This window comes from Python bivittatus, unplaced genomic scaffold, assembly GCF_059951505.1.
Source record: "Python bivittatus isolate LINGU-HERP-01145 unplaced genomic scaffold, Pbiv_v1 ctg000980_np1212, whole genome shotgun sequence".
Lineage (NCBI taxonomy): Eukaryota > Metazoa > Chordata > Lepidosauria > Squamata > Pythonidae > Python > Python bivittatus.
Genome location: NW_028277125.1, coordinates 12,088,525 through 12,101,864, shown reverse-complemented (window position 1 = coordinate 12,101,864; position 13,340 = coordinate 12,088,525). Strand labels below are relative to the sequence as shown.

The 13,340-nt window shown below is 38.0% G+C and overlaps 1 protein-coding gene across 2 annotated transcripts in view; it reads left to right on the top strand.

Annotated features, from left to right (window-relative positions):
- NAALADL2 (N-acetylated alpha-linked acidic dipeptidase like 2) overlaps positions 1–13,340 on the top strand; it is a 774,686-nt gene that overhangs the window by 599,109 nt on the left and 162,237 nt on the right. For both annotated transcript variants that reach the window (XM_088131936.1, XM_088131935.1), the window contains one exon: positions 2,912–3,040. In XM_088131936.1, the coding sequence (XP_087988062.1) occupies positions 2,912–3,040 (129 nt within the window). The remainder of the gene's footprint in view (positions 1–2,911; positions 3,041–13,340) is intronic.

The window sequence follows — 13,340 nt, the reverse complement described above, 5'->3', positions numbered from 1 at the left end:
ACATAGCTGAGTAAAACAGGGCAGGCAGTTTTCTGGACCCATCAATTTATTCAGTGGCAGATGACAATTAACACCACCAAAAAGAGTGAATAAGATATTAAAAGACATGCAAGTGGGAAACTGACCATTTACAGCTATTAGTTTATATCAATGCAGGTGATTCATCATAAGTACTTTTTAGAGCTCCTCCTCTAATTTGTAGTCAGTTAAAATGTTCTTTAATAGCAAACAGACACTAAATTGTGTCAACTGAATGTTGAATTTAGCAAATTGAAATGATTTTCTAGATACATCTTGGATCCACTGAGAGTACAAGAATGGTTAATGAGACAGTCTGTCAGTCAGTTACTGACTAGAGGGTACTGGATAAATAAGCAATAAGGACAATTGAGTAGGTCGCTAATTGGCACATGCCTGTCGGTCAGATTAAACAATGAAGTTTCCTAGTGGAAAAAGTGGATGGACGATAATAAAACTCAAGTTAGATGTATACCCATCTGTTGGGTTGGAATACTGGGATACTGTAAGCAGAATACATACATACATACATCACACAATATCACACTCTGCCTCTCTAAAGCAGCAATGTGGTGATTTAGTTTAAGTAAGGACATAAAAAAACTTAATTGACTCAGGCACATTCTCAGTAAATATGTTTAGCATCCCAGCCTTGGTTCAGAGTTTACACACTGAAAGAAGATAGAAACTGAGTCCCTCCCTTACTGTTATGATACAACACTCATAACATACAGGTAGTCCCCAGTTTAAGAATGAGTTCTGTTCCCAAGGTCAATCCTTAAGTCGAAATTGTATGTAAGCTGGAACAGTTTTATTGTATAATACTGTATAAGTAGTATTGTGTAATTAACTTGAACCACTGTGTATTTAACTTGAATCATTGTGTATTTAACTCAAATTTTGCTACAATAGGCTCCATTCATAACTATGGAGCATGGGCTTTCTTAACCCAGGGACTACCCATATTCTGATAGGAAAGTCCTGATTGGCACAAGTTCTGCATCAGTCAATCGATCAATCAATCATGTATATGTCCCATTGTTCCACAGAAGAAACTACTATTTTAGCCACACTGCTTCTGATTCTCTGTATTAGTTTTTCAATTCAAAAGTATCTTCTGTTTCTTATTTTAAAAATCCCAAAGCTCTTTATCAAAATAATAAAAATAAAAGATCAAAGGAAGATCAAAGCAAAGTAAAAAAAAAGTTTAAAAAGAATAAAAACAGAATTAAAAATGTTCCATTAAAAACAAAAAAAAGCAAGACAAAATAGTTGCAGAGGGAAATAAAAAGATGGGTCTTTAAAAGAAGCCCCAGAGATATCAGCGTTGTGGGTCTGGTGTATCTCAGCAGAAAGATAATTCCATAAGACAGAAGAACTCTAGATGAAGCCTGTCTCCATGGCATCACCAAGTAATATTAGGCAAATGGGATGGAAAAAGCAGGGACTTATCCAAAGGATTCTGAGCTGCTGATATAAGTTAATAAGCTTTTTTAAGTATAAAATCAGTGCTCACATCAATCTTTGCATGTTTATTTAGTAATAACATCATCGCATGAAAATTAATATATTTTTCTACTTCTCAACTCAACTGGGGATAAAATCTGAGACTGGACTATTTATCAAGCCCCAGATGTTTCATTTTTCAGGGACATTTTTTTTCTTTTTCTCATCATATGGAAAATGAACTACAGATGTAGTTTGGCTTTGGCACTTTTAGCATGTTTGTGGAATTCTAAAAGCAAAAAGTAAAAGGGGTCAATTTGTGAACATGGTAGACAAAAATGCAAAAACTTGCTTAGCAACATATACCCATATACCATATTAGGACATAAGGAAAAGGTGTGAAAAGTAAACCTGTACACAGGTACAAATTTTCGTGCGGATTTAAAGAAAATTTGCAACTGAACTGGGACAGAACACTGTTGTTTCCCTTGGCCCTATTGGCAGAGGTTGCTTTTTCTAAGTGGATACTTTATAAATTAATAATATCCCCTGTAATCACTAAACAGGCTGTTTCTGCTTGGTTTGCAAATTCTAATGGAAGGATTTTACAGACATGCCACCAGCGATAACGCTGGACTGCTCTGACATTGACGTGACATGGAAAGTGTGCAGATATTCTTGGGCCTGAGTGTAAGCAACGTAAAAACATTACCAAAGCCTCACTCTTGTAACTGAATTACGGGTTAACAATAAGCTGTGAAAAACAGGGAGAGAGAGAACTGTTGTGACCAGGTATCAAAAGTATTCTTACAACTGCCTGAGAGCAAAATTTCTTTAGTTCCACTTCAAATCATCCTTGCATCAAACATAATTGTGTTATACCCCTTTTCCTCAACGCAAAGAACCTCTTCGTAGAACAAGCAGTTCATTACTGGGTAAGCAATGGGAAATAATTGACATATGCCTTTGCTTTCAAAAACATAATAAAATGACAACATTGGAGAAATGATGCCACTCACGTCTACAGTATGGGTGCCTGGTTAAAAACATCAAGCACTTTGTTTGTTAATTATTATATTTGAAGTTTGATGCAGAACAAAAGCAATTTTTTTTTCAAAAAACAAAACATTCTTTCTATTATTTTAGTGGATGTAATGTTTTGATTTGCTGCTTAGAACTGTAGTCATTCTTAATTCCTTCCAGCCTAATTTTTCATTTTGTTCATTTGAGAAATGGAATTATAACCCCACAAGAGAGAAATTAAATAAAGACTTCCTTTCAAGTTCCTAAAATGATTTTCTATGAAAATTGAATTAAATATTACTCGGGGAATTGAAGTAGGTGGAAAAACACGACTTGTGTTCCCCCTTCTCTCCATTTCAAAGGACTACAACAAGAATGCAGGTCTTAATTAGGATCTGGCTTATTAATCATGTTTGTGTTTTAGAACCTCAGGAAAGTTCTCCAGAAGAACGCAGTGGCATATGTGAGTCTCCATGATCCAATAAAAGGAAAAGGCATTTTATACTCCATAGCATCTCCTTCTGTTCAGCAACTAGCAACTGAGATTACAAAGGTACGTATCTTCTTATATGATGTTTCTAATGTAGGTTTGATAGGATCCAAATTTAATTGGCATTCTATAATTCTTCTGGACATTTCCAAAAGTTTCAAGGGTTGAAAGTGATAAATGTTTCCTAAGTTAAATATTTAACCTCTGAAATGCTTATGGAATGCTAAGGCACATATAAATACCATGGTAAATTTAATATACCATGATATTAAATAATGGGGTATCAGATCCTCAAGATAATATTTCTCAGACAAAACAGAAAAGGAAAACTCACTTCTGAAATCTGGAATGGTTAAACTTTAAGAAAGGAACAACCCTAATAAGAGGACAATTTCCCCCTTTGATTGAGGGCAACAGGCATTTGCATAAGAAAGATAAAGGAGGAAAAATAAAATCTTGCAGCAGTATTATTGTGTAATGAGAAGCGGAAAAGGTGGGACTATCTGTTTTGATGTATCCATCCACCATTTTCTTCAGAACACAATGGAGACAGGTCTCAGTAGCAGCAGGTGCAAGATAATAATGCGGGAACCATGCAGGATTGTTATAAAAAAGGTTCCTTCTGAACTATATTAATAGAAGAAGCAATAATCTGTACTGTTTGTTGGGAATGATAGAAAAAAATGCTATTTTGAACTTAACAAATAGATAGGGATAGATTGTCTTAAATAGGGAAGAAGAAGCAAATGACACTTTTGTAAGAATGCCTGTACAAACATAATAAGTTGCCTTATAGGAGTTCAGATTATTATTACTGTCTACAGGCCTACTCACAGTCACAGGCAATTTTCTGCCTCTAAAGCAGTGTTTTCAACCATGGCCACTTCCAGACATGGAGACTTCAAGTCCCATAATTTCCCAGCCAGCATGGCCGTTGAGGAGAAATCTGGGAGCTGATGTTTACAAACCTGACTTGCACCCTTCTCTGTGTTTCATTACATTGGCATTTGAAGACATTTCTTTTCCAACAGATTACTGCCATTTACAGTGTAGAGATTTGGTTCACTTTGGTCCTCCTCCTCCTCCTCCTCCTCCTCTTGACTCCTGGAGACTGCCAGGACTAGTCCCTGCAGTTTTCTTGACAAGATAACAGAAGTGGGTTGCCATTGCCACCTTCCTAGGGCTGAGAAAGAGTGACTGGCCCAAGGTCACCCAGCTGACTTTGTGCCTAAGGTGGGACTAGAACTCACAGTCTCCCGGTTTCTAGTCTGCTGCCTTAATCATTATATCAAACTGGCTCTCTTCTTCTTATGCTGTGTTTCATTTTAGAATGTTAACCAGGTTCCTTTTTAATTTATTTTTTTCACCTTTGTTAGTGGTTTTGAATACCTCTCATTGGAGGATGTCTGAAGCCACACCTACCCTTTATACTCTAGCTGCTAGCACTAACTATAAAGAGAAATAATACAGGGCATTTCCTCTTAGTAATCATCTGGAATAAATACCTGACCATTCTCAACAGCAGAGTTATTGCATATCCTTTATGGAATCTTCATTTCTTCAATTTGTTACAACTGATGTTGTGTCTTGGCAAAGAAACAACTGCAAGTACTTATTTTTCTGTGCATGCCAGGAGGATTCTGACTGAAACCTTGAATAAACAAAGACAGCAGATTTAAATATTTAGGTTATTAAGCCAAATTGGAATTCAAGCACTTTGAGACCTTTGTGAGCATGTGTGAATTCTGTTCAGCCATGCTAATTATTGTCCACTTTATGGCGGGAGATTCTGCCAAGTTACATTTCTGTCTCTGAGTGTTCTGTAAACGAAGGTGCCATTGTCAGCTTGCTGCATTAATGAATCACTATTTATTTGGCACCCTATAACGGAAAAGTCTATGTTGGCCGGGGAGGAAATTAAATCCCTTAAATAAGACCATTAATTCATTAGTCTCAAATTTACATTTCAGAAGCACAAAAGTTACTTCGACTGAGCCATTAATTTATATGCCAGTGAGGTTGGCTTTGCTAAAGCAAAAACAAGAAAGAATCTTGGGGAACCTATGAACTTTGAAATAAACTTTCAAGCCCCACAACTGGAAAAAAAAAAGTTGCTTTTTCCATTCCATAAAACAAATGCTGCAATGCTAGCCCATCTGCTTTGCAGGATTTCCTTTCAGCTATAGTGGCCTTTATCCAGATGTGTAAAAGACACAGGAGCTTTGGTGTGCTCCATATAGCTTTCATAAATGAAACCTTCAAATAATGCAACAGATGTTTTATGCCAGATCCCATGCACTGATCTAAGCTTGATTGGGGTTTCAGTGCATATGTGTAACTGATCTGGGTTCTTCTATATTGGAAGCCTCAATGCTTGACATTTTTCGTAATTGATTGTGCTAATTAAAGTTAAGCGAGATGTTGGCAGATAGATCTGGAAAGGTCTATTTTAGGAATGCACAACAACTGTTACATGTAGAAATTAACCTCATTTACCATATCCTTGTCACAGTGCATGTTGAATCTTCAATGTAGACCTGGATCCAAGTATATAAATTCAGAAATAGGAGTATGGTTTGTATTCAGTAATATTTATTTGTTTGTTTACTTATTTATGTGTGCTCCTCCTCCCCAACATACCTTTGTCTCTGAAGCCCCACAGGATACTTCAAAAGAAAAATTCACTAGTAACTGGGGGTGAAGCAGTCTTTGGTCATATGAGAGCAATCTTTCCTTAAGTCCAAAGACATATATGTAAATAATTAGTAAAATGAGTGAGGGCTAATTACCTAACAGTTCACTGAAACTGCAATTCACAATAAATGGCAAATTATGCTGGAGTAAACATAACAACAATCCAAAAATGTCTATATTTTCTCCTCTGACAATCTCTGGGTTCTACAATTTGAATCAATAACTAATTAGAGCTTGAGAAGATTTTAAATTTATTTGACTAGGTACATTTGTCCTATGCTCGAGAGAACCTGTACAGGTAGTCATCATTTAATGAAGGTAATTAAGACTGGAATTTCCATCAGTAAGTGACGCGGTCATAAAGCGCAATGTCACATGATTGCACCACTTAGTGATAGAAATTCCAGCACTTCTGGTTGCCATTATTAATTGAATCACCATGGGTCATTAAGCAAGGACATCATGTGGTCACCATTTGCAACCTCCTGCCGGCTTCCCCATTGATTTTGCTTGTAAGAAGCCAGCAAACATGGTCACAAATGGTGATCATGTGACCATGGGGACGCTGAGACAGCAGGAACTTTGAGGACTGATCATACATACCACTTGTTCAGCACCATCGTAAGTTCAAATGGTTGCTGAATGAGTGGTCATTAAGTGAGGACCACCTGTATTTTCATCTATCTCAAGATACACCACTATGACACTCTGGGAAGCCACAGCCAAATATTTCACAAAAGGAGATATGTTGCCCTCCCTAGATGACTTTATACACTCCCTACTCTTTGCAGAATATGAGAAACTGGAAGTAGTTTCATAATGTATTTGCCACGTGTAGACATAGTGCAATAAGATTTGGAAAATACAGAGTCTGTTTTGTATCTGCACTATATGGAGTTCTGGAAAATAAAATCATGATCTGTGTGTGTGTGTGTGTGTGTGTACACACAAACACATACACACCCATCCTAATAGGGAACAATAAACAGTGTCTGAAAAGAAAGTCTCTTGGCTACATTTTTCTACAATAAATCACACTACTCAAAGCTTGATCTATACTACTTCTTTTGATGCCACATAGTTACATTTGAATAGTCCAATCTTGTCCAAACTGGGATGCAAGACTCCTGCTTTTGGTACAGTATCACCAGGGGCATCCATGGGAGGGTGTTTAAAAAATCAAGATGGTGGCTGCCAACATGTTATCAATCCCTTGCCCTTTTTTACAGTGGTGCACATATCTATATGCTATTAAAACTCTCATGTCTGTAACCTTCAGCTGGGCAAAATGGTGCATTTTTTGTACCAAGGTACAGCACTGTGCAAAAGTTTTAGGCAGGTATGAAAAAATGCTGTAAGGTAAGAATGCTTTCAAAAATATATATTGTAATTGTTTATGTTTATCAATTTACAAAACACAAAGTGAGCCAACAGAAGAGAAACTCAAATCAAATCAATATTTGGTGTGACCACCCTTTGCCTTCAAAACAGCATCAATTCTTCTAGGTACATTTGCACACAGTCTTTGAAGGAACTCGGCAGGTAGGTTGTTCCAAACATCTTGGAGAACTAACCACAGATCTCCTGTGGATGTAGGCTGCCTCAAATCCTTCTGTCTCTTCACGTAATCCCAGACAGACTCAATGATGTTGAGATCAGGGCTCTGTGGGGGCCAAACCATCACTTCCAGGACTCCTTGTTCTTCTTTATGCTGAAGATAGTTCTTAATGACATTGGCTGTATGTTTGGAGTTGTTGTCCTGCTGCAGAATAAATTTGGGGCCAATCACACGCCTCCCTGATGGTATGGCATGATGAATAAGTATCTGCCTGTATTTCTCAGCATTGAGGACACCATTGATCCTGACCAAATTCCAACTCCATCTGCAGAAATGCAGCCCTAAACTTGCAAGGAACTTCCACTATGCTTCACTGTCGCCTGCAGACACTGTTGCCTGCAGACATTGTACTGCTCTCCAGCCCTTCAGTGAACAAACTGCCTCCTGCTACAAGCCAAATATTTCAAATTTTGACTCATCAGTCCAGAGCACCTGCTGCCATTTTTCGGCACCCCAGTTCCTATGTTTTTGTGCATAGGTGAATCACTTAGCCTTGTTTCCACGTTGGAGGTATGGCTTTTTGGCTGCAATTTTTCCATGAAGCCCACTTCTGGCCAGACTTCTCTGGACAGTAGATGGGTATACCTTGATTCCACTGGTTTCTGCCAGTTCTGTGCTGATGGCACTGCTGGACATCTTCCAGTGTTGAAGGGAAGCAAGCATGATGTGTCTTCCATCTGCTGTATTAAGTTTACTTGGCCGACCACTGCGTCTACAGTCCTCAATGTTGCCCATTTCTTTGTGCTTCTTCAAAAGAGCTTGAACAGCACATCTTGAAACTCCAGTCTGCTTTGACATTTTTGCCTGGGAGAGACCTTGCTGATGCAGTCTAACTACCTTGTGTCTTGTTGCTGTGCTCAGTCTTGCCATGGTGTATGACCTGTGACATTAAACTGTCTTCTACAACCTCACCTTAGTAGCAGAGTCTGGCTGTTCCTCACCCAGTTTTAAGCCTCCTACACCCATTTTTAAGTCTCTTAAAGTCTCTTTCTGTTTCAGTTAATGACTGTGTTTCAACCTACATATGAAATTGATGATCATTAGCACCTGCTTGGTATAATTGGTTAATCATACACCTGACTCTAATCCTACAAGATCCCTGACTTTGTACAAGTGTACAAAGTGTGCAAGTGTAAGAACTGATGCTGTTTTGAAGGCAAAGGGTAGTCACACCAAAAATTGATTTGATTTGGATTTCTCTTCTGTTCGCTCACTTTGCATTTTGTAAATTGATAAACACAAACAATTGCAATATATATTTTTGAAAACATTCTTACCTTCCAGCACTTTTTCATACCTGCCTAAAACTTTTGCACAGTACTGTACCTCAAATAGGCTAACTTACAGAATGTGGCCAAAATCTGGGGTCCATGACTTGCGTGGGATTGAAATTTGGGAAATTTGTGGCTGCTTCAATACTGCTGTACAGCCACACCACCATAGTCAGCCCAGGTCACGTGATTGTCATGGACATATCTCTGACCTTTTTCTCACCTCCCTTTGGCCCCTGTACTCAATCAGCTGGCAGCAAGGCCTGACAGGCTAGGGGCAAGTGGCTGTTTTAGAAACAAGGCCGAAATTTGAAATCTCTTAATGGCGGTGGGTGTTGAGGGAAGGATGAGGGAGCAACTTGGATGATTGGTGGTGAGGTAGGGCTGGCTGGGGGGTGCTGGTGGTCAATGGGTGAGCCTTCTTCCTCCCTGGAGGGAGGGGCCCTTGGTGACATGCCAGAATGGGGAGCAGGAGTGCAGTTCTGTGGCTCCCTTTGTTCCTCCTCTCCCCAGCAAATTGGCAGGCAATTCTGTGGGTCAGCTGAGGAAGGAGGAGGTTTCACCAGGGTTCTCCTGAGATTATGAGGGGAGGACAAATGGTGCAAGCCTACATTATATGTGGAGAGAGAGGGAGAGAGGAAGGAAGGAAGGAAGGAAGGAAGGAAGGAAGGAAGGAAGGAAGGAAGGAAGGAAGGAAGGAAGGAAGGAAGGAAGGAAGGAAGGAAGGAAGGAAGGATGGATTTCTGATGCTTCCAGCCAACTTCCCACGAGCAAAGTCAATGGGGACACTGGCAGCAAGTCATAAGTCGCTCACACTGCCACTGCTTTTTTGCCCTTGGTCATTCTGTTTCTTTGTTTAGGTAAGGAAATATCTCTGAAACAATGACGGGTCACAGGTTGTCTAGTGACACATAAAAACCAACAGGGTTTCAACTGCATGCTTGCAGCTGCCATCTAGTCTTTTATTTTTCAGACACACACCCAATAAGTCATCCCTTAATGCCACTGCACTACTTCTACTCCCACCTGAAAATCAAGATTAATCATCTCTGTGCCACAGCAATTCATTTGACATTGCTGTTTATTTTTTAAACTGTTTATTTTTATATTCCACTGCTTAGAAAGGATTTTATTTTAACAAGTTTCTCCCATATATCTTTTTAGCTATTAGTGAGATTTAGTCATTATTTTTTTTAAAAAAGGAAGTTTAAATAGGAGGAACTGTCACTATTCATAATAATGTCATCCAAAACGTTTTTGTTTCTTAGTTTAAAAAGGGAAAGTTTAGATGTCTTGACTGATACCATTTCCTACATATTACAATTAAGATTGACTTTGCTATGTTCCTAGGAATGCATTTTCAGCATTCAAACTCTATCTTCTGGGTGCCAAAAGAGAAAATAGGAGGAATAGGGTTTTTGTTTCTCCAAGTTTTCCTGTAAAAGCCTTTCAGAATTCAAAGGTCAGGCTTTTCAAACCCCCCCCCCTTTTTTTTTTCCTTTTGAAATATAACTGCTATGGCAACTTCAAAATCTGTTTTGCCGCAATCTATTTTAAAAGCTCCATTTCTTAGACTCTATTTTGAGAGGCTCTTCTGAATATTTGGAGACAGTTATCCTGCTCCTTTGTCAGAATATCTTTCTGTGGGTTATTTTCTAGATGCTAACACTCTCAAGAGAAATTATGGGAAAATTCATAAAATCATGACATCCTGTACATTTTTCTCTTGTGACTCTGGGACAATTTTTGTTTTGAAAGGGAGCAGATAAATATATAAATAAAATAACTTAATATTCCACCCAGGCGTTTTTTTAGGTGAATCAGTGTTTTAAAGACTAGCAATAATTTGCTTCTGTTCAAACTTAGGGCACATATTTCCATGATATATTCAGAATGAGAATCCAATATATATACTTACCCATAACATTATTTGCATGCAAGCACATAGATTATATTCTTTTTTCCTATGCATTTTTTCCTAATGCTGGTTTATTTAAAGACAACTAGCTCTAATAGGCTGTCCTTATATATACAACCTATCCAGATAAATGCTATCTTTACTGAACTTTTCTAGTAAAGAGTAAGCCTATTCTTTTTTAAAGAAGAAATCTGGTGAATGGTTGCATTCAATACATTGTTTATCATGTGCCCCTGGAACTTACATGCTATAATTCCCAACGTATTTTCAATGATTGCTTTACATAGTACATACTGGTATAAGCTAAACTGAATATGTCTAAGTATGAAGATACAGTAATTCTAGTTCAACTCTTGGTGACTTCATGGACACATCCATGTAGGCTTTTTTCTTTTTTTACTACGATGACGTTCTCCCTTCTCCTGTTTTTTCCCCATTTCCAAGTCTAGCCCATAGCCCTGGGATTCCCATCTAAATACTAATCGAAATGCTAATCAGATATAATTTGCCCAAGGATGGTTATATCCTAGATATGGATCAAGTCATGTGTGAAATGTTGTGATTTGTGGTGTCATATCAAGCAATGGAAGCTTTATACCTCTTGCATAGAAGGAAAAGGGAAAAGACTTCACTTCAGGATTTTTTGAACCTAGTGTATTAGCAGGAAGAAAAACACAATGTATTATGATAATATATGTGCCATATGTTATGTATTGTTGTCTCATTGAAAAGATGAATACAGTATGCATTTGCAGTAAATGATTTCTGAGTGAGTTTATTCTGTATTATACTAGTTAAAAGTATAATTGTATATAACGTGCATGAAATGTTATCTTTTTTAAATTTGTTGGCAAAATAGTAATCATGTAGTACTGAATCCTTTTTCCTTCTTGAATGTGGTATTCAAGAGTCATTTTGGGTGAGATTGGCAGCCATATAAACTTGATAAATATATGATAAATAAATAAAATTAGATTCATTTAAAATTATGTAGTATGGAAGTATTAGATTTACTTATAAATAAAGCTACAGAAAATGCATATATCAGTCAAAATTAATTCCATATAACAACAAACATAGGATTATATATCATGCATAAAGATATATTCAGGTGTTCACATAAAGGCAATATACGCACTTAAATAAAATTATCATTAGACGTGGTTAGAAGTTCTCCAAATTCTGTAAGGTAGTCTGCCAGTCTGAGTATGAATTGTATGGAGAAAAAGACATTTGCGGGACCTTTCTGCAAATCTGTGTACAAAGTGTGTACATCAGAGAAATCTACAAAAATACATATGTTTGTGAAAGTAGTGTAAACAAACTGCAGTGAATAAAAATATCTGCAAAAATACGTAAGGAAACTTTGTAAGAAACAACTTCTGCATCCACATGACGCATTAAGCCCAAACCAGCCAACCAGCCAGCCAACCAACCAAACGTATTGTTGCTGAATATCCTTGGTTCATACAACCTGGCTAGATTCCTATAATATCTTGAACCAAAACCTACCCAACTGCCATGCCATTTTGGTTTCATCTAATCTGTTGTGTGCCCTATGGTAACACAATCTGCAGATTGTGTATATTGCAGATTTTTCTCCAACAATGCAGAAAAAGAATGAAATAAATTTAATGTTAAAAAGAATGAAAAACCAGAAGGGGCAAAACTGACAATGGCATGTGCCTCTTCATGCAAATACAGTATTTGTATTATTTCTCCTCTTCTCTCAAGGGACTCCAGTTTATGGTCTGTGTTGTCGATCTATAAGTCTTTGCATTTGGGGATTGGTGAAGCAGACAGCTCTGAAAATGCCTGATCGAGAGATCTGAAGAGCTTTCTTTTTATTTCTGTAGATTTTTCATAGTTCTCACTAAATTACCTTCTCTCTGAAGCCTAGTGGCTTTTGTGTCCTGAACTGCGATTTTTTGGGGGGAGGGGGGCAATATTTTACATTGATATTTTCCCCTTAAGAATTTCTCCCTCTTTCTTTTCCTTCTTCTTTCCTTTCCCTTCCCCTCTTAAATTTTTCATTCATATTAATATCTTTAAAGATATTACACTTGCTCCTTTTGTACCTTTAAGCAGTTGTTGCTTAAATCTAATCCAGTTTCTTAGGATGAACAAGTTTATCTTAATTTTTTTAAAATTTTGCTTGGGCACACTTTTCCAACTCTGCATGTTTATTCTTTCTTCCTAAGAGTGATCAGTTGATTTATTTAACAAACATATATCTGTCCATTTACCAAAGGGAACTCTGGACTGCAAACAAGAATAAAAACACAATGTAATTATCCAAAAAACATTAAAGGCAATGTTGAGATCCTCCCAGATGCTCACATCTAAAGAGCAGCCATGCTCTTCCAGCTCCATCAACATCCTACCCCCAGTACCTGGAGGAAAAGCTATGTCTTCACTGCTTTCTTGAAGGCCAGTAAGGTCGGAACAATCCCCAGCTCCGGGGGGAGGATGTTCCATAAATCAGGCACCATAACAGAGAAGGCACACTCCCAAGGGCCCACCGTGTGAAATTGTTTCACTGGGGGGCTGTGGAACATACCTATCCTGCCAGATCTAGTAGAAACAGCCAGAAATAATCAGGAATAGGTGGTCCCACAAGTACCCTGGCCCTGTGCCATGTAGGATTTTAAAGATGACAACGATACCTTGAATTGCACCTGGAAACCTACTGGGGGCCAGTGCAGCTCACACAGTAGCTGTGTTATGGTACACCTGCTATTGCCCATGCGGCTCCATTCTGGATCAGCTGAAGCATCTGAGTTTCACAGGAAAAGCCTTTATCTGTACCACTGTGGTTTTTGTAGGTATAGACACACCGCAGCATCAGAATATCCTTTCCAA